A 24,086-nucleotide genomic window follows, 5' to 3' on the forward strand; every position below is an offset into this window, starting at 1 on the left:
GCGCCGCCTCAGTGAAACTTTGACCGTAGAGGATAACGTTTCGGGGCGATCAGGTTGATTTTAGATCGAGTAGGTGCAAAGGAAGTTTTCTCTGGGACGCAGTCGCGTACGCGCGTGAAAGTGTGTATGCATCGTGAGCCGCGCGAACAGGCGAAAGAAACGGAATATGTTTCCTCGCGGTCATTGCGGGAAACTTCAAGCGATCAAAATGTTAAGGAAATAATCGTGTCGCGCAAGTGTCTCTCGCTGGTAGAGAAGACAGACCGTGTGCTCAAAGTTTCATTCTCTCTCTCTTCCTCTCACCAAACCCCCCCTCTCCTTCCCTCCTCTTCTTCCTGGTTGCGGCCTTCTCTTCTCCCGCCGCTCTTCTCTGGGTCCGTTCGTCGCACCGGGACGACGTTTACCGTGCGTCACGGGAAACGGCATTGGGAGGAGACAGAAGGTGACAGTCCTCCCGCGGAATTTATGGTGCGCACGAGAGAAACGGTGAAGTGAGTAGTGTCAAAGTGGAGTGAGTGGAACGGCACCAGGTGCCAATTTTCGGGGCGAAAAAGAAAAAAAATAGAAAGAAGAGGGTTCGCTATCATTCCGGGCAATATAGGTGGAAAGAGAGAAAAAATGCCGGGCCTAATCGCCGTGAGCGAGTTCGTCGAGGAGACGAGAGAGGATTACAATTCGCCTACAACGTCTACTTTCGTCTCGCGGATGCCACAATGCAGGCAAACGATCACATCCCTCGAAGAAGTAAGTAGAAACAAAATAAATCCTCTTTCCGCGTTTCCATGTATAACCTTACCGAAGATTTTGATCGGTGGTCGAACGCGTGCTCTATGTGCGTGGGCGTTTCACGATCGCCTCGATGAATACGTCTTGATAGGTATAATGATTTTCTTTTTTTGATACAAGATGCCCAGTGCATCGGGTTTTCCCCCGTGGATGTCTTTAAAAGTCCACGCCACTTTTGCCGTGGCTCTGGCCTGCATCCACATTCAATTTCCACGTATCGATGTCGTAAATATGCGCACGGTCGATTTACGACTTCCAGTTCGGGCAATGTATGCTGACACGCTTTGCTGCTGCATTTTGTCCCCGTAAGGCTAGGGGAAAATAACTGGTCCGAAACGAATTCTCAATCGCGTATCGTTCGATCATTCATACTTGTTTATATACTCTACCGTCATCAAAATACGTATTATGCGCACGTTTTTATAATAATACGGTTACGTGTCTGACTTTTCTGCGCGTCACACGTTGCGGGGATTTTCAATCCGATTAATTAACAAGATAATAAAGACAGTCAACATTGTAATCCTACCGAAACGTTTCGTTTGAACGAAAAGGATTCTTCTATGCAGCTGTAAATAATGGTTCTTTTTATGCGAACGCAATTATAGTCAAAGAATGTTACTGCTCGAGTCTTTCACAATTTAACGACCATCGTTACCTTTGCTGATTGCACCGGCAAAAATATGTCGGTTTAGGGTCTATTTTCATGGTGGTGGAAGTTACGCGATTTTTGTTAGCGAACACGAGTATAGCACGGATAATCCCCATATAGGGGGAATTAAGTTCCTAACCCCCTTGATGAACAAAATCACAGAAATTATTAAAAATATAAATGTTAATATTAAATATATCCTAATATTTGTCTGTTTGTTACCGTTAAGCGTTATTAACCCTAGGAAGAAGATTGGTTCGAAGAGGAGAAAGATGGACCCTTAGTAATTACCTTATGACGTTCCTATTGTTATCGCAATTTATTTGATCAATTGTTTCGACATTTCTCATTGTTATTTGCTAATTTCTTAATGATACAAAGGTAAAATTAATTTATGAACCTTTACAATTCTCTATAAGATAATTTCTTACTTAACCCTCGGACGGCGGACCATGGAGAGAGCCACAATTTTAATTTAATTTTCTATTTCTATTTTTATAATCTATACAAGGTTTAAATATTATTAACGTTTTAATTTAATTTTCAACATTTTTTTATCATTTTAGTGTTTGTCAATGATTTCTCGAGCCGAGAATAATTAGTTAATCGAATCTTGTGTAATGAGGTAAATTGGGCCATTGAACGCACACGTGATTATAGTGCCGGTGTTTAGAGTAAATTATAATCAATAAACATTGATAAGGTTGAACATTGTCGTTTCAGCGTTTACGTTTTGCATATTATCGAATCGTGGGCGTATTTTGTAATACGTTCAGATAGAGGGAACTTAGCGCGGAAAGTGTGTCACGCGCTCGGAAGTGGAGTTTATGCAGGGAATTTACTAAAAGTTTCATTTTGTTAAGAAGAAATCGTTAGCAATGAAAAAATGCAAAATGTTTTTTCCACGGGACCAATCAGGAGACATACTCTACAAGATGCAAAACGTTTCGTTCCGATTGATCCATCCATTTTGGAGTAATCGACGAACATACATTAAAAAAAAAAAGAAAAAATACTGATCGAATTAAGTAACCTTCTTTTTCATAGTAAGTTAAAAATCGCCGGTGTTCGCTTTGATTTTAATCCCGTTTACACAGACGAGTCCTTTCCTTAAATTACACGAAACGTTTTCACGAAACATGAAAAGTCTGATAAGATTTGATGACATAAAAGTATCTTAAAATAACACTTGTGATATATCAGTTTGAAGTTCCAGGTTCCCCAAAAACGACTACATAAACGTTTCATAAATATTCAGAATACAAAAGGACTGATTAAAGATTATAGCAAACAGCGACCGACTTCGAGGCGTATAAATTCAACCAAGATTTCATGACATAAAAGTATCATGAAATGATACTTATGGTATATCAATTCCAAGTTAAAAGTATCTCAAAAATGACTGTATAAACGTTTCACTGATATCTTTCCCCTATGTCGTCTTTTTCCCTAGGGAGAACCCGATGCTCGCCGGTGTACAATATGGAGCATGATTATTCGACCGGGAATGAAAATTGTTCTCCGGAAACTCTTGGAGCCACTCGATAGAGTACGATCAGAGCCGAGGCAAATGGAAACGGACCTCTGACGAATGTTAATTACACGCACGGAATTCGCCTAACCCAGTATCGTGTTCGTTTACTCTTGACCCTGAGCGGGGCTGCTAAGTCACCCACTTTCTCGCTTTAGCAGCCTCACTTACGACACTAGGCACGACGAAAATTCACGTACCGGGTTATTTTGGTACCGTCGGGACCATGGTCTATTCTCGTATGCCGCGTCGAACCAGCGGAAGAACAGTCGCCTCTTCCGTCTCGGTTTCTCTCGGGCGTCTTTTCCCGATTTTCATAACGCGCGAATTAACCGGCAGAAGCGCGGTAACAGGTGCGATTCGACTGAACTAGGGTGAAATGTGTTAACGCGAGTAGATTTGAAAATTTCCCTAGAGAAAATATAGCCTTTTACCGACTTCCTAATACTTAGGGTCGTTCCCTGAAGAATACATTAAGGAAACGCAATGGAAGACGGCGGAGGAATAAGCTAATTTCCATCGGCATAATTATTGGATTTTGCGTAACCGGTCATTTACATGTTACCGATACATTAAATACGCTCCAGATCATTTTTTGATAATTGTTCAACCAGCTTGAAACGTTCTCCTGTATTTTCCTGGATCTTCCTCCCTTCTATATTTACATTAACTCTATATATACTACGTTAGCTTCGTGTAAATGTTTTATTATACTTTTTATTAGATTTCTTTTATTAGATAGATATTTTCTTTTTAATAGAGACGTAGGTTTTATGAATGAAAGGGTGGTGAATCTGGAAAAGGGTTAAAGACACTTTATATCGAGGATAAGTAAGAAGCATTCGATTGCATTAACAGTAGCGTGTTTAAAAAATATAATTGAACGTAGGTAGTATTAATAGTTAGATTGCGAAAACATGAGATCATACTTAGCTAGGGTAATGTGATTCAACAAAACATTGAATATTTATTCAGCTTTGGCTGACGATAAAAAAGAAATTAGTATAATTCAACTGATTAATTTATGGATTGTTTCTTTTTTATTTACAGTTTTATAATTACACACTATCTCGAGCGTTTCCTTGTAAATTCACCTCTGCAGTTCGTAAATGAAATTTTAATATTGAATTTTAATTAGCGCTGATCGTGCGAGAGATTAAACCGTAGGGAGATTGCCTCGTATTTTTCCAGAACGTTAACTTTCAATCGCAAGGAATATTTCAGAAAATTTATGCTTGATACGATTTCAAAAATTCGTTGAAACGCAACGAATTTCAATTTCCAGCGAAATAAAGAGAAACATTTCAGCGTTTTAATCGGATCGGTCGAACGGAAATTCTGCACCCTGCATTATCAGCGTTTATTGCTCGAGGATGTTTCGTATTATCTGATATTTCGCCGCGTTAACGTTTAGCTCCCGATAAATGACAATTTCCAAACGTGTTTCCAACGAAATAGAGGCTCGTAATATAATTTCGTAAGGAATTGGAAGAAGATAAGGCTTTTTTGCTATCGGCGCAGGGTGTGAAGGGTTAACGAAGCGACGAAAGGAACGAAACACCAAGGATGCTGATAACAGACAACACAGTTCGATCGGCAATAATGAAATTTGTTCAATCGAGACCGATCGAAGTTGTCGATACACGGAAAGTTAAATCAACAGACTTTCCCTAGCCAGTCTGGTATCTTGCTGTTTGCCAAACGGACACGTCACGCAGGGTGTACGTATATCCATGGAAAGTTAGAATAGAAGTGTTCCGATCGATGAACGTCTCTATTGTGTACGTTGGAACCGGTTGAATAAAACGGGAGAACGAAATGACAGAAAGTCAATGACTCCTCGGGGCGACGGTACGATTCGTTTGAGAAGAACCAGAAGTGTTTCTTGAAATTTTTAATCGTTTACAAAAATAGTCATTTCAAAATGACCAGGTCCTGCGCCCTTAAAGATGGATTTAACGCCGAGCCTCGAATGACCCTGTTACCAGCGTGCAAAGGGTTAAGTCGACACACTTACGTCGAGTGTGCAACAAACACTGGGACGAAAAAAGGAGATGAATCACCGAAGAATCGCCGAGAGACCAGAACGCGCACCTTAGCCCCGCTAAACCAGCTCCCTCGGTTTCTCTCTATCTCACCTGACGACCAGGTGAGACTACCAAGAACGAAAGGAATTCCTCTTGCCCGTACGACCTTGGTAGGTCGTTCGTATCCGAGTCGTTTACCTGGACCGATTTGCAAACGTTCAGCTGAGCATCTCTGCACGAAGAGCAGCCTTAAGATCTTAAGAAAAACACAATTGTACGCGATTTAATCGAGGAGTAATTGGATTTTTTACATTGTAACTCGACGGATTGGAAGTGTTCGCAGGGAAAAAATAAACTGCTACAATGATCGATAAGTTCAAGACTGGACTGACATTCCCGGTGCAGAATTATACTGGATGTCCCTATATAATTCTACATGAGAAAATATGGAAATCAAATTTTACCATCAGAAATTTTGTTTTTGAAAAAATTAACTTTGAATCTACGAATCATATGTCCTAGGTTTATAATTGATAATAAATTAATATTTACTTTATTAATGCAGAAAATTGATTCCATATTTTCGACTTATTTTCACCCCCATCAGAGTACCATCAATATTTCATTGAAAGCTTTATTTTTGAAAAAATTAACTTTGAATCTTCTCCAAGTACCTTAGCACTTATTATATCGTGATGGAACGAATTTCGATACGAATCATATGTCCTAGGTTTATAATTGATAATAAATTAATATTTACTTTATTAATGCAGAAAATTGATTTCATATTTTCGACTTATTTTCATCTCCATCAGAGTACCATTAATATTTCATTAAAAGCTTTATTTTTGAAAAAATTAACTTTGAATCTTCTCCAAGTACCTTAGCACTTATTATATCGTGATGGAACGAATTTCGATACGAATCATATGTCCTAGGTTTATAATTGATAATAAATTAATATTTACTTTATTAATGTAGAAAATTCCATTTTCAAATGGAAGAAAATTGATTCCATGTTTTTGACTCATTATCACCCCTATCAGAGTACCATCAATACTGGGACACCCTGTGTATCCATAGGAGTAAATGTACCCAGGTGGTCCCGAACGGATTAAATCATTCAGAACATCTATTAATAACTACCCCGCGCGTTAATGCATCTTCACGATACGCGTATGCAAACATTGATTGTAAACATTTTCAGAAAGAGGTAGACCGGTAATTAAACGTTCCTCGGAGCCGGTAAATGCTGAAAGCCGACAGGAGATACAATGATAAGTATCAGACGGCTAGATAAAGGTAGCGGACAATGGGGAGGAACTTACGCGCGTGTATCGCGTAACCAAGTGGTTAGGAAGTGTTTTTTCTTTTTCAAACCAGGTGATCGCGACAAGATACATCACGACGCGTCGTTAAGCACGTTACGCTGATGTGGCAATAATTGTTTGTTGGACAATCGTCCCTTCCGGAAGTTTGCATTCGCGCGAACCCTCGTTTACCACGGTGGTTCCGGTTCCGTTCGTTCAATCGTGACCTAGACCTTTGAAAAATATTCATCGGTCCCTGGTTGCGTTGTTAATTGATATAATAAATATTTTGTATATTAAAAAATAAAATTCTTAATTTTTATTTTTAATTAACTTAATTAACCCTTTACCACGGCGGTTCCGGTTCCGTTCGTTTAATCGTGACCTAGACCTTTGAAAAATATTCATCGGTCCTTTGTCGAGTTGATAATTGTTATAATAAATATTTTGTGTATTAAAAAATAAAATTTTTAATTAACTTAATTAACCGTTTACCACGGTGATTTCGGTTCCGTTCGTTCAATCGTGACCTAGACCTTTGAAAAATATTCATCGGTCCTTTGTCGAGTTGATAATTGTTATAATAAATATTTTGTGTATTAAAAAATAAAATTTTTAATTAACTTAATTAACCGTTTACCACGGTGATTTCGGTTCCGTTCGTTTAATCGTGACCTAGACCTTTGAAAAATATTCATCGGTCCTTTGTCGAGTTGATAATTGTTATAATAAATATTTTGTATATTAAAAAATAAAATTCTTAATTTATTCTTAACGCAAAGCGTTGTAATATACGTGAATCGGAAACGACTTTATTCGAGTATCACATAAGCGGAAGTATTCGTCAGCCTTTCACTTCTGTCCATACCGCTCCGTAACGTGTAACACATACAAATCTAATTAACGAACGATCAGGACGTAGGGGAAAATTCATTTCCACCTGTTTTGTTACAGACCTTGGACTTCGACAGAGACGGGCTTACGAAGCTGAAGAAAGCGATCAAAGCGATCCACAATTCTGGAAACGGTGAGGCATCGACAGATGAAAGAAATTATTTTCATCGACGATGAAACTTTCAGATTTTTCCCTCTTACTTTCTTAAACTCCGTTAACGCCAGATGTAACGTATTCCGCACGTGAATGTAACGGGAAAAGTTTTCTCCGCTTTCACAGTTCAGGTGAAAAACAGATGGCAAATTACGCTCATTAGTTATAAATAAAAAAAGTTGATCATCAGAGTAATTATATAATGAATTGATACGTTTATTGCCCTACTTAAAAAATTGATCAGTGGTGTGCCATGGTCTTTAAACGTTACCTCTCCAGCTCGCGATATCGAGTGATAGGATATTTTAATTTGACCAGTTAAATTAATTTATTATTTTATCCCAATAGCCCATGTGGATAATGAGGTATACCTTGGAAGGGCACTAGAGAGGCTCGGGGACGCTGCTTTGAAGGAACAGGAACCGGATATCGGTGCGGCGTTCTTGAAGTTTGCGGTCGTCACCAAGGAACTGAGCGCTCTGATGAAGACCTTGGTGTGTACGAATAATATAAATTATTATCGGTCCTGTTATTAATATTATTATATAACAATATTATTAATATTTATTATTAATACTGTTCTCATTGAAATCGTTTCGTTCATTAACGTTCTCTCTAATTAACACAATTTTCAACTAGATGCAGAACATCAACAACATCGTGATGTTCCCTTTGGACTCGGTGCTGAAGGGTGACCTGAGAGGTGTGAAAGGTGACTTGAAGAGGCCGTTTGAAAAGGCGTGGAAGGATTACGAGGCTAAATACGCGAAAATCGAGAAGGAGAAGAAACAACACGCGAAAGAGGCTGGCCTCATTCGGACGGAAGTTACGCCTGCTGAGATCGCCGACGAGATGGAGAAGGAGAGAAGATTGTTTCAATTGCAAATGTGCGAGGTGAGGCTCTGCGAAAAAGAGAAACACATCTGGATCTCGCAACACTTATCTTTCTACCTTCTTCTTTTTCTTCTTTCTCCTCGATGTTCGTCATTTTATGATAAATGAAAATCAACCAAACGCATGATTTATTTATATAAAATGTATTTTGTTTCTTTTTACAGTATCTTATAAAAGTGAACGAAATCAAGACGAAGAAAGGAATCGAACTTCTTCAGCATCTAGTCGAATATTATCACGCGCAAACCAAGTAAGTTTATCAGTTAAATGGAAGATATAAATGGAAATTAAAATTCACGTCGATTGTTCACAGTTATTTTCAAGACGGCCTAAAAACTATCGAACATTTTGGTTCGTACGTGGCTGACCTCAGCGTGAAGTTACAAAAGATTAGGCAAACGCAAGACGAAGAGAGAAGACGTTTAACAGAGCTAAGAAATCTCCTGAGAAGCTCAGGTTGCGACAAAGAGGTAATTAAAAGAAATCGACTTGTGACTACCTGTTAAAGGAGAAAAGAAAGTTCATAGGAAAATTGAAAACTGTGTACCTTTTAGTTAAATGTAAACGCGAATGCAGGCTATTCGCTCCATCAGCTTCAAGGGGATAAACAGCACGGTGTAACTCGTTCGGGGCATCTGTTAAAAAAAAGCGAAGGAAAAATGAGGAGAGTTTGGCAGAAACGGAGGTGTGCAGTTCAAGCCGAAGGTTATCTAGACATCTGTCACGCGGATGAAAATAAACCGCCTACCAGGGTGAATCTGTTAACCTGTCAAATCAAGCTAGTCCCGGACGACAAACGGGGCTTTGATCTCATTAGCTGTAAGTGGTAATATAATACATGGATAATAGATAATGAACGAGATGAATGAATTGAAATTTATTTCTTCGCAGACAATAGAACGTATCACTTTCAAGCAGAAGACGAAGCGGATCAACGAGCGTGGATGTCGGTTTTGGTTAATTGTAAGGAACGCGCGTTGCTTCGAGCATTCGACGCGAGCGGAAAGGCGGAGGCTGGAAGCGGAAATCCAAGTTTAGTCGAACTCCAACAGGCTGTAATCCGATGTGTCATGAGGTTACCTGGAAATGATCAGTGCTGTGATTGCTCCTCGCAAAACGGTAAATTTTACAGCTTCCTGGCTTCCTGGTAAAACAACTTTAAATGCTACAGCCCCTTTATCAAGATTTTCAATTTTAGATGCGGGTTGGCTAATAAAGGTATTTATTTTTATTTTACAGATGCCACGTGGCTTTCTACGAATTTCGGTATAATCGTGTGCATAGAATGCAGCGGGATTCATCGAGATTTGGGAGTACACATATCCCGAATACAATCTTTGACACTGGACAACGTGGGCACTGCCCAGCTACTTCTTGCAAGAAACATGACTAACCAGGCGTTCAACGAAGTAATGGAAGCAACGTTACATCACAATCACAAACCAACACCGACATCAACGATGTAAGTGGAAATATTTATATTTTCATTTTCAGCTTGTTACCATTATTTTCTGTAAAATGCAGGGAAGAAAGATACGATTTTATAAGGGCGAAATACGTGGATAAAAGATACGTGATGAACACTTGCGCGGATGAAAGGGATCTCCTCTCTGATTTAGAGCATGCCGTTAATAATCGTGATCTCCAACAACTTTTGCAAGTTTTTGCTGAAAATGTGGATCTGGCAGCACCTTTGCCTACATCGGTAAAATTTTGTATTTATAATCGATACGAGTTTTGTCTAAAATTAATATTATAGTGAAGATTATATTGCTTCTTTGCAGGACGTGGGCGAAACGGCATTACATTTAGCCATTCTGCGAGAAATGGGAAATAGTTTACACATAATCGATTTTCTGGTGCAAAATATGTCTACAGGTGGTATAGATAGAACTACCATCGACGGTGAAACAGCATTGCATCTTTGTGCGAGGCACGACAGGGCTGAAGCGATGAAATTGTTACTACGAGCCGGTGCTGATCCGACACATCGGAATAAACAAGATAAAACACCATTGGACATTGCACAGGAAATGGGTCATCATACCTGTAAAGAACTGGTAAAGTATTATTATTAACTCTAATATTTTGTATAACCATTTTGTATAAGTAAATTATAATACCATTCGTAACCTGTAATTCATATATTCTTAGTTAAGTCACGCTTTACAAAGACAAAAGACATTGTTCGACAATGTTAACATCGATTGGAATCTTTCGCACGATGAAGGTTCGACCGACTTCTCCGACGATGAAACGATAATCGAGGACAGGGTATGTTGAATCAACGACAATATTAAGGATATTATTTTATCGAAATCAAAGTTTACACTTTGTTCTGTTATTCTAGAATGGTTGCTTAACACCGGAGAAAAAATCTCGTAGTAGACCACCGTCTTACGTGGGTGGCGGTGGTGGTCCTGGATCAGGGGATTCACCAGTGACGTTACGAAGTCGAAGTAGCACTTGCGACAGCTTGCAAAGTGGTTCTTCGCCAAGTTCCTCGACGAATAGACAGCAAATGCCTCCACCGCCACCTCCGCAATCAAGGAAACCTGTTGCTGGTGAGATATTAATAGTAAATATTTCAGATAGAACGCGAGAGAGGACAAGGTGTGATGTTGAAATGAATTTCCTGTTCCAGTACCTGCACCCATGGCGCCTGATATATCAGTCAATATTCACGGATCATTGAAGAAACGTGTAGCACCTCCACCACCACCGGCCGGAAGTACAGGTGGTATATCCTCCTCTCATTACGGTACACTACCTTCGTCCGCGTCCTTAGCAGCGTCAACGCATAGCCGTACAACGAGTGAACCGATCTTAGCTGGGCATTCTTTACACACTCTACCACATGCGTTAAATACATTAAACAGTCAACATCATAAAAGATCGCCCAGTGGAGATTCTTCAACGGGACACGGTGCGTTTGAAAATTCACACAAACTTCTTCTTCTTCTCTACGAACTTGCCAGCCGGTTCTTTCAACGTTTCCGATAATAATTTTTATTTAAGATCATTTATCTAATTTTCTCTGTTCGTTAGGCACGGACAAGGTGAACAGTTCAACCCTACAGAGACCAAGGAACCCGCCACCACCTGCCCCATCGGGTATTAATTCGTCCAGACTGAGTAACGGGCGTAGCAGCGAATCTTTAAGTTCCATGTGCTCGGATCATGGTTTGGGTAATCCCATTCCACCCCCACGCAAGGTAAGTTGGAATAATTTGGTGGATATTTATAGACAGATGAAGTAATTATAAAATTGTTTTGGCCATCGGTGACGGGCACAATAAATATAATAAAGATACAAAAGAAAATGATTTTATATTTTTTTTTGATTTTTATATTTGGAACTTTCTTTGCCACGTATCAATCATCGGTGCTGTAGATTTTTTAACAACACCATAAACATCACCTACGTGTATGTATATACATTCGTTTCGAGTAACAATCGTTCATTTAACATTACATACTAATTATCAGAAAATGTTTACTAACACGATTTTAATCCTATCACTGTATCCCACGTAGTAATTAACAAATAGTTTCTCGTCGATTCGTGTTTACCTATTTCTCGTTTAGATTTTGGTATTTTGTATATATCATGTTAATCACAACTTGTTACTTGTGATTTATTGTTAGTATTTTTTATGTGTTTATCAAATCACGAATCATCATACTTTCATCGTTACAACCTTTGTAACGATATATTGCACATTCATATTCCCATGTTGCATAAATCATTCGTTCATGTCGTTTCAGAAACTAAGCGGGTCGAAATTGGAATCGTAGCATATTAATTTTACCAAAGTTGATCAGTGTAATTAATTTAAAGAACAGTGTCTACATTTTATATTTGTTTAGGAATTTTATTGATTGGATCATATTTTCGACGGATAAAAAATTAGAGAAACTCAAAACACTTAGACATTGCATGTATTTCAAAAACAGTGCTTTATGGTTTTGTCATTAACCATTGTTGGTACAGCGAAGGGACCGGTCCAGGCTAGAGAGCTACGCCGAGGAGCCTTCATCTTTGCTCCCAAATCTGAATCTGGTAAACATCAGCCATCCCACATTACGACTTACTACACTTGAAATGTTTTTCTTTACAATGTAACACCTCGAACCATTTTTATTTACAATGATTTTTCATTAAAATACACGGAGTGTTCCAGGGGCGGATCCGGAAACCTTGGGTTGGCGAAATACATAACAGCATTTTTGAATATTTTTTTATTTTAATAATATAGACGAGTATTTTTGTACATGAAAATGGGAAAAAAATTTAATGGATGTTTCCATGGCATTTTATTGGTTTCGTTCCTTAAGATTCTTTTCAAGTGTAGTAAATCTTTGCATGATCAGTCGTGCTGTCCGCAACCATCGTTCTTCCATGTCAATGCTTTGGGTATATAATTTCTAACGAACATTAATACGTTTTCTTTCTTATTGTTTAATTAATCACCAACATTCTCGTCTTCGTTGTAACATTTCTATTTTTGTTTGGTTTCGAAACTAATTCGCTTTCTGGATTTCTATAACACGTCTGTACAGTTTTTTCATGATAGAATATTTGATCAGGATAATTAATTATAATTCGTGTTTTTCTTTTTTTGTATAATAGTTTTGTTGTTATTAACCCTTTGAACAACTACACCTAGGTCATTTGTGATTCCAGCTGTCTGCCTTAGAAATACAAAATTTCTTTTAAAAGTTCTCCAAAAATTCGTATTAGTGGTCCTTCACGTGCTTTTTAAGTGTTTAATAAACAATATGTCTTGATTTTTATATCAATAATTAGCTGTCTTCTATTTTCTATGTTTAATCCTTAAAATTGGATATTGCAGGCATGAAATTAATGTGTATCATTGGAAATTCTAGTTCTAACTTTATGTATAATAGATACCAAAGTGAACTAAACATGTTATTTTATTTTCTTAGAATAACCCATTGACACAAAGTTATTTTTATTGTTGAAACCTCATTCAATGTTTAAAAAAAGAGTTAAAAAACCGCCATAAATAAGTGGCGCCATCTACTGACAGGTGTTCAAAATGAGTTTTTTCATTTCTCCGATAGGGAGCGCAAAAAATATGAACTTGTAATTCTCCTTGTCAAAATCAGATGGCGCCACTGTGCAAAATAAATACGCGCCTAATACAAAAAAATATGGCTCTACAAACACCCTGTATATATGTACCATAGACGAGTATATTTATAATTATTTCTCATTCCCAAATAGCAATAATGTTCACCCTTAAAAATCTCTAGAAACACTAATTCTTTAAACTCCATTTCCCTCATGCATGACACACTAATTACAGTAAAACAAAACCAAAAAGAAAATGAATCTACTCAGTTAATCGTGCACGGTCTGCATACATACGGTCTTCGAGAAAAGACTCTACTTTCTTTTTCTATATTTCTCTCTAGAATTTCCAATATCGAGCTGACCTCGATGAAGGAGGCATTCTTCAGCTCGCGATTAAATGTTCTTATGACATAATTAGTAAAAAAGAGTGCTTGCTTCGACCATGGAGGACAAAGGATGGACGTTGTTCACTTTGCTCCTAGTTTCTAACCTTGGTTCCCCCCGATTGCTTATCTTTTTTTAGCCAACCTCTTCAACGTTAACCGGTCTACGACGTTGTAGAGCGTTGTACGATTGCGAGGCAGACAACGAGGATGAATTGTCTTTTCGCGAAGGCGAGGTAATCATCGTTACGAACGAGCAAACCGACGATGACAATTGGATGGAGGGTGCCCTTGAAAGGGCACCGGAGCGAAGAGGAATGTTCCCGATCAGTTTCGTTCACATGTTACAAGATTAACATTCGGTAAGTTTGAACTCATTGGCAAGTGTCTTTAGTACTGCCAGCACCGCGAGTGTCGTTAGCCTTGGTAGGAAGTCTTGGATAAGAAAAACAAAGGATTAAGAAAGAAATTTCGAGGAAATAATTGGGGTTCATTCGTGTTTAACCTCAACGTTTACATTGGGCAGACGTTGATGTTAATCATAAATGTATCTTCATCCTCTTGGCACGCGTTCATAGGTTATGAATTTTTCTACCTATCATTTTTTTGCTCTAAAATGAATGCAAATCAATTTTTTGGATCGTCCCAACAAAATTTTAAGCAGATTATTAGAAGCTTACAAATTACCTTTTGTATTTGGAAAATCTGAAAATTCTTTGAATACGTTGTTCAGAGTGCTAGAGGAAAGAGAAGTTAATGATTTCATGTAAATTGATCCAGACAAGAGGAAATCGAAGACTCGGGGCGAGTCGCGGTTTCAAGGCCGATGCTAAACAATAAATGTGATATAAGATATATTTCAATATAAATTAAATTAGCATTACGGATCAGATTTAAACTAACTAATTTCTCTACGCTAAAAGCTATGAATACTGTTGGTCAAACACGTGCTTTCTCGTAGTCGAACAGGTGATTAACACTTTGACAATTGCTGTCAAGTATGACGACTGGGTCGATCGTAACCTATACGAATCGACGACCATTGAGCACTTAAGTTTCTGGAAGGAAAATGTTTATATATTAGAGAAATAATATCCAAAGAAATCTTGTCGAGTCTGAAAAAATAAACGGCTTTGATATAATTCTATTTAACACGTTGACAATCATGATCAAAGTGTTAATCATTAAAGTATATTGTCCATCGTGAATATCACGGTAATTCGTTTGTAACGAGTTACAGCGGATACTGGTTTATCTTGCTGCTAGAGTGTATCAATTCTACTACGTAGAATAAGTTAATCGAATTATATATGCACAATTTCGAGGATACAGGAAAAAAGATAAAATCGCAGAAGTATGAATGATTGTGTGTTATATATACAATATGTATATGCGTGAGAGCGCAAAGAAAGAAGAATAATAATTCAGTCTCTAATTCGTCGCATGTCCTTAAAAGTAATCTGGCGCACATTTCTTTTCCGTACTGCCAACGCTGATTATACTCTATACATATTTCTCACCAGTTTCAAGAGAAAGAAACGAAAAATCATAGGAACTCTTGTGATAAGATTAAGCAGGGGTGCACATGAAATTGCCCTAATGAGCGCCTGGCGCCCATTTTACTACCTACCGTGTATGCCTGATCTGAAGGACGCTGTTGGATTGTTGCATATTTCATCGTGAATTTTTATGTATAGAAAATCTGATATGATTTAAACTTGTTAGACTTTCTATATTTCGAAATCTATCATTTGATATGCAACAATCTAATGAAAAGTAAAATAGGTCCTTGTAAGGATATACAATTGAGACATTAAATATTGCATGACACCCATAGTATTATTAGCGTAATCGACTTCTAAGAATCACCGTCGTTACGAGCGTATGTACATTTTTGTAATGCCATATTATTTGTTAGTATGTATATAATAATTGTATACATATATATATGTACATGTATATACAAGTACATATGTAGGTTGTCTCAAAGATATACATTATGAAAACTGTCAACTCTTCGGGGACGGAGATAAAAAATATTAACAAATTGAAAATCTGTCATGGTCAAATTTTTTTGATTATCATTAGAAATAATATTGGTGAAACTTTCATAGTGCATATCTTTTACATGAGGTATCTTTTATATATGTACATATAAATTCATGTGTTATTCGTTCAACGAGAAATCATACTTGTACGACGAATTGTCATTCGGTTCTGCGCACATTAATTCTATTGAGTGCGCATGCCCTTTGTCCGCGCATGCGCTTTGTCTGCGCATGCGCATTCTGGCACTGAGCAACCGCGCGCAGTGGTCTTATTCAGTATACTCTTCTACCCTCGAAGCAATCACGTGTTTTCTGTATTCATGCATCTTTGTCCACCGTGGGCATGATCACAAAGTGTCAAAAAGTTAGAAATAGAGAAAATCCCCGCAAAGTTCCACGAAGTTAGGAGTAGAAGACCTTTCCGTGAAATGCTGCGAAGTTAGAAGAACCTTCCTGCCAAGTGTGACGAAGTTAGGAGTAGAGGGCCTCCCCGAGCTGTGCAAAACAGATATCTCTTTGAACGAATAATATACGTATTGCGAAATAGAATTATAAATTTAGAAATTTATTAGTCATTAAGTATATATATGTATACTTAACAAAGAAAAGAATATAAAAAGGACCGAGTATAGAGTACGTGTGTTGCTACTAAACGAGATTTATGTGCCGGAAGCGAATTGAAATTTATTTTATTATTTTTATTACTTGTATACACAAGACCAAAGAGGCGATTTTACCAGCGAAAAGGACGAAGCTCAATTTACATTTTCAATTATAATTTGTCTAAGTGATTGTAAATTAACCATTCATTTTGTTACACTTTTTCATACCAAATTGTGCTTAGGACGCTATCTATATTATTTGTCTCTTGTTAACGCGTTGAATGCTGCGATGGAGTTAAATTAGATACACTGGAATAATTGCAAGGAAAATATTATTTGGAATGACAGTTGGTAAAGTGAAGGGTTGAAGTCAGAAATTCCAAAAGTTAGCTGTTTAAAAATAAAGTGTCCATTTTCACTGCAGTCTTTAACGTGTTAAAAGTAGAAGGTGGTTCGATAAAACTTTGTCGAATAATAGTCTCGTCGCTGTGTAATGCCAATCTGTAATATATATATAAAAGAACAGCGGTGAAGAATAAGAGGGAAAAACAATCTAAATATTCTAATCCATCTAGCGTTAAGCTGCCTTCACTCTTTGTTTTGGTTGATCCTCTGCGGTCTTCGGTACAACCGGTAATCCTACGTTTGTGCCGAATGAAAACATAGGATCTCATCGTTGGTCAGTGTACATATGTGTATAGAGTAAATGAGCGTGACCGTGAGAGAGGAATCAATGTTTATACTGTTAAGCATACGATAACGTACAATCTTAAGTATGTGTATTATACGGATATATTTAAAAAAGAAGAAATGATTGACATCGATTGCCGCGAGGTGACTCCTGTTCGTTTGCGTGGAATCATTTTACAAAGGGTATAGCAGGATAAGATGGTCAAAAGTGCCCTTGAGCCGATTTTATTCAGCAATGCACCATTTAATAGCTTATAAAAAAAAATCGTTATACACCAAGTTTCAACTCTGTACCTCAACTGGGAGGGTAGTTAGAGGGAAAAATCAAAAACACGGTTTTTGCCATATTTTCCCTATTTATTAGTATTCGAAAAATCTGAAAAAATTTATAATCATAAAGAAGTATGTCTAGAATATTCTAGAATTTTTTCAGATTTTTTGAATACTAATAAATAGGGAAAATATGGCAAAAACCGTGTTTTACCCTCTAACTACCCTCCCGGTTGAGATACAGGGTTGAAACTTCGTGTAAAATAAAATCGGCTGAAGGACACTTTTGACCATCTTATCCTGCTATACCCTTTAACCCTCTCGCTACGAATCGCGTATATATACGCTCTTAAATATTAATAATAAATTATTTATAAAATTTCAGAGTGAACGATTTTCCGTCGAAACGCAACGAGGGGGTTAAAATTGATCAAGATATTTGTTCAAAAAATGGTAAAGGTAAACTTCAGAAGAGTACATTAAAATTGTTACCTTATCTTTAAATGTAATTAATAACTGCTAATATTTCTTTGGATAAATGTATATATTTTACCAAGAAATATTTGGAGACTTTATAAACTCCCTATATTTAGGGATCATAGCTATCTGCCAAAAACAAGAAAACAAAAATCTTTCATTTTCCATTTGTGATATACAGTAGTATAAACGAGGGTAATAGATAAACGACAATAAATTTATTCAGTTGTACTACTAGCAAAAAAATTAAGTATCTGTCTCTGATATTTGATGAATAATTGTGATAATTTTTTAATGGGGCTCGTATCGAGCTCAGAAATATTATTTTGATACCAAAAAAAAGGGAAGTGATATGAAAGCGAGTCTGCAAACTAAATCTCCTATTCAAATTACGATTTTTTAAAATTCTTCTCTTCACTTTTTCTGTGATAAAAATTATTATTCAAAGATTTTGAAAAAGAAATACTGTATAATTACCGCAGAAGTATCACCGTTCCCCAAATTATACACGTGTTTTTTTTCTAATGTCGAAACGCTATATTTCTGCTGCGATTATACTTTAAGCATACGAAGATTCTTAGCGAAGAACAGGGGTCACAATTGCGCGTCCTGTCCTCTGAACTTACTATACATATACAGTATGCATTTAAAGAAAAAAAAAAGCGTTAAGTAGATGATAAGTATTTATTACTATTCCGTAGTGACTTGTGCTAGGTGCAAAATAAAAAAAAAAAATCGGAAACGCGCGTAGATATGTGAAGAAAGATTAAAATGTCTTTTTCTTTTTTCTTAGACTATGACGAAAGAAATTTCTTGTACCTCTGGCATTTTAACTAGCACATGATTATGTGAGAAAATGTTTAAATGCGATCGTTCGACGACATAGAAGCAGGTCTAAATATTGATATTATACGAACGGTAATGTACTAAACGTTTACTGTATCCTCAGCGACTGACTCGCTGCAGAATTGTCCTCTGGACGGTTCACAGACTCTAAAATGTATTGGAAATAAATATCATTTAGAGAACTATAAGAATACATGTCATTCATTATGACTTTCAGGTTCATCTTATTTCTTTTTCTAGGCTGGAAGTCAACATAGATGTAAGGATTTTTTTCAAAATGAAGGATGGTGGATGAAAAGATATATTTTTCCAAATAATCACAGTACAATTTGTCATGTCGGCTTTGCAATGTTCCTTGTTTTAACAACAGCATTGGGTCGAAGGTAGACAGGGCTGAAAAATAATAAATTTGTATAAACCTAATGAAAAGTAAATACTGATTTACAATTGTCTATGATTATGTTAATATATTTACAGATTTACCTTTGTTTCTACACAACAAGGTTCCAGTGTACCAGGTGGAATGTAACTGAAGAAAAGTTGGATTAAAATTTATATAAATAAAAATTCTTTGTTTTTACTGAAATAAACTGATGAAAATAGATTGAAACCTTGTATTATATGTAGTATGGACATCAATTGGAAAATCAGGAGGATGGTAATCATTTTTGTCACGTATCCTCTCCACTGGACCTGCTTCTACTGGCTGGTAACTCAAGTGCATTACAGTTTCTCCATTCATTGGAATGTCTGATGGTTTATACACACGTATAGGTGCATAGGACTGAATAGGCCTTAGTGATTCACAATCACTTGGTAAATAGGACATTCTATGAGTAGTGCAACCTGTATAAATCAATACAAGATCAATGTTAGATGATAGGAGCTTGAAATTGGTATGCCATTTTTCATGTTTCAACATTCCAATCTATGTTATTAACTACTGTCATGATCAATATTATCCTACACAAAATTTATCAGTACATACACTCAATAGGTCCACATGGGGGAACCAAGTTATCCTTAGGACGAGAACCTGGTTCCATTTGGATCTGCTTCCACGTGAAATCGTGCTTTTGAGTAGTCACATCCTGTATTTGTCCTCTACCTAACATTTGTTTGCTACACGGTGTGATTGGTTCCAGTGGTTTTACATTCCAGTTACCTACGAAGCTCATCTGAAATGTATATCATTTTTTATTTTATCCTCTATCCGATTTCATTTCTTTTTTTTAATATTATTTTTCTAACGCAGGATAAGTTTGGATCACAATTAACCCAGTATCTATTTTCTTACTCGATGAACGGTGTCATAAGCAGGCGGACAAGTAGAGAAGGTAATGTTGCCAGGCGGTACTATCGGGTCTCGTCTGCCATCTTCGCAACCAAAGTAGCTAAGACGATAGATTGTGTTCTTATCGTTACAACACTGTGCGTTTAAAATATTCTCGGTTAACCGAGGGAGAATTGGCGATGGCCGTTCAGGGCAGCTGGGGTAGTAACTTAATTTATAAGTCGTACAACCGTCGATTGGATAGATAGGTGGTGTATATTCTTGTTTCTTTTTCCATGCTTTTTCCTAAAGGTTCGATATTATTTTTTTGAAATTATATCATAGTATTTTTCATTCACTTTAGCGTTATACTTACTTTCATTGGATTCATATTTGGCCAGTAACTGAGCCTATAAGTAGTATTGTCCTCGAATGGGATGTCTGACTTGATGTATCTTCGTACAGGGGCAAAAGATTCAGGAGGTGAGTTGCAACAGGATTCGTAGTAGCTAAGTCTGTACGTTGTGTCATCTGAAAACAGAAATAGTATCTTTCTTATATTAAGACGTTATCACTTGGAATTTTCTCATTATTTTTACCAAGTAATGGTGCCGGATTGCAGTATATATTGTTCCTTGCTTTATAAGGTGGCGTTGTTTCTATGCTCTTCCACGTGTAATCGTGTTTCTGAGTGGTAACATCTTGCATTGGACCTCTGCCGAGCAATTGTTTTTCACATGGTGTAATACTCGATACAGGTTTTACACATAAATAATCCATGTAACTGGTCTATATTATATAATAGAGAAATTAATGAAAACGTGGCGTCAGTGAGTTGAGGAATACAACTTATATTAATAATTAAGAAATTCTATAGTTGCTATACATTGTACGTTGTTTGGTCAGACATTTCGCTACTTCCGGTGACCAAACAATCTTTTGGAAGAATAGGTTCTACTTTTGAGCTCGGGTTTTCCCAATAGGAAAGCTGGTAGGTAGTATTATCGTCCATCGGTATCGTTGATTTCCAATAACGCTAAAATAATTTTGGTGATGAATGCTGAAGCATAAATGAAATTTCTAATTTTAACTATTTAAACTCACGCGTATTGGAGCGCAGGACTTTGGTACTTCCGGCTGTACATATTTCTGAAAGAAAATAAATAATCTAAAATAGCAATCCAACTATCAAACAATTTTATATTTACGTAGCATATGGGCGAAGGGATACAACAGCAACAACTGCAATTTTCATCGTGACGTTTCTGAAAAACACACATAATTAAGATTTTTATTAGGATTAAAAATCTTATTTTAACTTACTTTAATTCTCCACTTTTCATCGAGAATTGTTGGCTGTTGGTTGGATGACCTATATGGAACATTATTCACTTCCATCATTTGTAACAAATTAATTAGTATATGATAGAGTTACTTACTGACGAGGTGAACAAATTTGCATGATGCCAATAAATAACGAAGACTTATTACAGGATCAAAGAAATAAAATTTTATTTAACCTCATTAATAAAAAAATAATAAATATACTGTCAAAGTAAAAACAAAGAAGGTAGTGTCGAATTGTCGATTTTTGAGAAGTTGTAACTTGATATAGAAAATTGCTACAATTTTTTCATTAAAAAATTTATTTCATTGACTCATTTTTTATATTTGATGTGCAAATAAATAAATATTTGAAAGAACGTTGAATTGTTCCATATATGTAGATCAAATGCCGTATTTATAAGGAGCATTGTTATAAACTGGGCGATGTATCTTTCGAGATCCATCACTTCTTCAAGTGGGGATGAGGTGAGAGTATAAAAGGAGAATCCTTTACTTCCTTGAGGTCACAAACGATCGAATTCAATTGCCATCTTCATAACGATTTTAAAAGTGTTCCTAGAAAAATGAGAGTTATCGTGAGTAATTTATATAAAATCTAACATTTCTTAGTATAAAAATTACTAATACACATTATTAAAGAAAAATTATTATTTTATCCTAGAAATATGAATTCTTCTATGTAACTATTATTACTTTATTAATATTTCTATTAAACCAGAGTCACTTCAATATTAATCTTGAAGATATAAGTGATAATAAATTATTTTTAAATAGGGAGCTCAAGTAATCAGTGTTCCTCCAATTTTTTAAAAGAAATATTATTAATTTTACTTTCATTCAGTGTAATAAATTCTTGAATAGAATCATCTGTAAAGTAGTAAACGCGTCTGCAGGCTCTTCATAGGTCAAGAGTTAAATGACCCGCATTGGCATCTTACTTTCACTGATCTTCCTAACGTTAGGTCGGTAAATGCTGTGTATAATAAGACTCATCCCTATTTAAAATTCATTTTAACAAACCGTCGGTATTTTATAATAGAATAGTATAAAAATAGTACAATTTTGTATTAAAATTTTCAAATGATAGAAAATGTGTAAAATTAATGAAATAAAATTGTATTGCATCAGGTATTGATCACACTGGTAGGACTAGCGATAGCACAGGATTCAAATTATCGCAGTGGTAACAATTACCACGATGAGAGACAAAATCCTCCTGTCGATGACAGAAAAGCATCATCTATCACCACACCTATTCCAATCCTACATTGGAACAAACAGCAAGAACACGACGGCACCTATAAAACAAGGTAACAATTATATTTCTGTATTCGAAAAATGTTGCAACCGATGCGTTGCATAATTGCATGGCTTTGATGCTTCATGAATGAATAGATTGTGCAACACCATAAGGCGTTTAGAAATGTTCGAGGAATAAAATTGAATTTAGGACAGTGGAAATATTTATTGCATCAGTGTCAAATTTACATAAGTGGTATGTAGAATTTTATTCTAAAGGAATTTGACAAATAACGTTGCTTCATAGTTACGAAACGGGAAACAATATCATCGCTGAGGAGAGCGGTTACATCAAGAAAGTAGGCGAAGGAGCGGATCAAGGAGAGGCTCTGGTTCAACAAGGAAGCTTCTCTTACACGAGTCCTGAGGGTACACTGATCACCATTCATTATACGGCCGATGAAACTGGCTTTCACGCGACCGGTGATCACATTCCCACGCCACCGCCAGTCAGTGAAGAGATCCAGAAAGGCCTCGACCTCATCTATGCTGGCATTCGTCAGCAAGAGGTACAAACCATCTAACTCGTAAAACTTACTGCTACCATCTTCAGTCCAAATCAACGCTACTAATTAACCATTTGAAATTTTTTATAAGTTTGATAATTCTATATATTCATTTGTACTAATTTTTTAAAATTAAAGTTTAGAATTTGTAATTGTAATATTAAGACAGTTATGATTTTTTAAAGATAAAGTGTAGCCTATGGTGCCCTTTGACTTCTGGACCAGAGTGTACATCCCACACTACTTTTTTTTTTAACTTTCTGATTCTTCCTTTCTCCTGTCACTTTTTCTCGCCTACGCAACTCTTTCTTTTCTTCGCGTTCGAGTGTTTAATTCCTACTTTTTAAATCTACGCCTACGGATACATTGATATACGAAAGTATTCGAATATTTTTATTTTTATTATCTTAATGTCTGATAAATTTGTTATAATTTTTAATTGTTCTCGTGTTCCAGGAAGCGGATGCACGCGAAGCAGCTCAGAAACTACCACAACCCTTAAGCCAACAAATTGATCGACGAGATAATTACGATAAGAAATTTTAAATGCGAAGGAAATGAAAAACGATTACTCTGTTAATTATATATTCGATACATAGGACGTTTGAGATCAAATAATTAAGTTGTTGAATTAAGATTATTTTACCATGTTGTATGCACAATTTGATTATGTACATATTTTTAATAAATGACATAGCGAATTCGCTTCTTTTTCCTGGTTAGGAATAACAATGTTTGGGTGACAGATTTTAGAATAGTCAACAATTTTAATTAACAGTCTAAGTGATCAGTGATCGATACTTTATTGATACTAATTGCTGTATAAAAATCAAACGGGTGATTTCTCCCCCTATACTTGTTCTTAACCCTCAAACGGTGGACCTTGGGTCAATTGTGACCCAGGATAAAAGAATGAATTATTTAAAAAGTTACTTATATTGATATTACTCTACACGTTAACTTGTTAACTTTTTATTCCTTCTCAGCAGATTGGAT

At 36.4% G+C, this 24,086-nt stretch overlaps 3 protein-coding genes across 15 annotated transcripts; 2 read left to right on the forward strand and 1 right to left on the reverse strand.

Annotated features, from left to right (window-relative positions):
- Window positions 1-19,269, forward strand: LOC114874540 (arfGAP with SH3 domain, ANK repeat and PH domain-containing protein). Of its 10 annotated transcripts, none has more exons than XR_003789117.2 (20): window positions 1-744; window positions 7,261-7,333; window positions 7,703-7,848; window positions 7,994-8,248; window positions 8,413-8,498; window positions 8,562-8,718; window positions 8,803-9,067; window positions 9,140-9,367; window positions 9,488-9,710; window positions 9,773-9,953; window positions 10,033-10,308; window positions 10,403-10,522; window positions 10,599-10,812; window positions 10,893-11,174; window positions 11,297-11,463; window positions 12,243-12,311; window positions 13,873-14,094; window positions 17,728-18,819; window positions 18,906-19,048; window positions 19,143-19,269. XR_003789117.2 is itself a non-coding variant. In XM_029183907.2 (17 exons), exons 1-17 carry the CDS (start codon window positions 619-621, stop codon window positions 14,086-14,088), a joined length of 3,084 nt encoding a protein of 1,027 aa, XP_029039740.1. In that variant the 5' UTR covers window positions 4-618; the 3' UTR covers window positions 14,089-17,189. The 10 variants fall into 10 exon arrangements, 1 of the variants encoding a protein (XP_029039740.1); XR_003789118.2 differs by having other exon boundaries at window positions 17,728-18,737; XR_003789119.2 differs by having other exon boundaries at window positions 17,728-17,801; window positions 18,613-19,048.
- LOC114874548 lies at window positions 18,982-21,336 on the reverse strand. The gene is made up of 11 exons (XM_029183918.2): window positions 21,262-21,336; window positions 21,147-21,203; window positions 21,043-21,087; window positions 20,825-20,974; window positions 20,538-20,727; window positions 20,315-20,469; window positions 19,963-20,244; window positions 19,654-19,843; window positions 19,277-19,511; window positions 19,149-19,194; window positions 18,982-19,058 (listed from the first exon to the last, which is right to left on the reverse strand). The coding sequence occupies exons 1-11, from the start codon at window positions 21,334-21,336 to the stop codon at window positions 19,026-19,028; spliced, it is 1,458 nt and encodes a 485-aa protein (XP_029039751.2). The 3' UTR covers window positions 18,982-19,025.
- Window positions 19,268-23,649, forward strand: LOC114874546 (endocuticle structural glycoprotein ABD-4-like). Of its 4 annotated transcripts, none has more exons than XM_046286158.1 (6): window positions 19,268-19,323; window positions 19,395-19,561; window positions 21,666-21,860; window positions 22,414-22,595; window positions 22,832-23,093; window positions 23,547-23,649. In XM_046286158.1, the coding sequence occupies exons 3-6, from the start codon at window positions 21,849-21,851 to the stop codon at window positions 23,634-23,636; spliced, it is 546 nt and encodes a 181-aa protein (XP_046142114.1). In that variant the 5' UTR covers window positions 19,268-19,323; window positions 19,395-19,561; window positions 21,666-21,848; the 3' UTR covers window positions 23,637-23,649. The 4 variants fall into 4 exon arrangements, with proteins under 4 accessions (XP_046142114.1, XP_046142112.1, XP_046142113.1 ...); XM_046286156.1 differs by lacking the exons at window positions 19,268-19,323; window positions 19,395-19,561 and adding exons at window positions 19,760-19,850; window positions 19,921-20,002; XM_046286157.1 differs by lacking the exons at window positions 19,268-19,323; window positions 19,395-19,561 and adding exons at window positions 20,139-20,207; window positions 20,303-20,421.
- The last annotated feature ends 437 nt before the right edge of the window (window positions 23,650-24,086 follow it).

The sequence above is a fragment of the Osmia bicornis genome, chromosome 6 (assembly GCF_907164935.1).
Source record: "Osmia bicornis bicornis chromosome 6, iOsmBic2.1, whole genome shotgun sequence".
Classification (NCBI taxonomy): domain Eukaryota; kingdom Metazoa; phylum Arthropoda; class Insecta; order Hymenoptera; family Megachilidae; genus Osmia; species Osmia bicornis.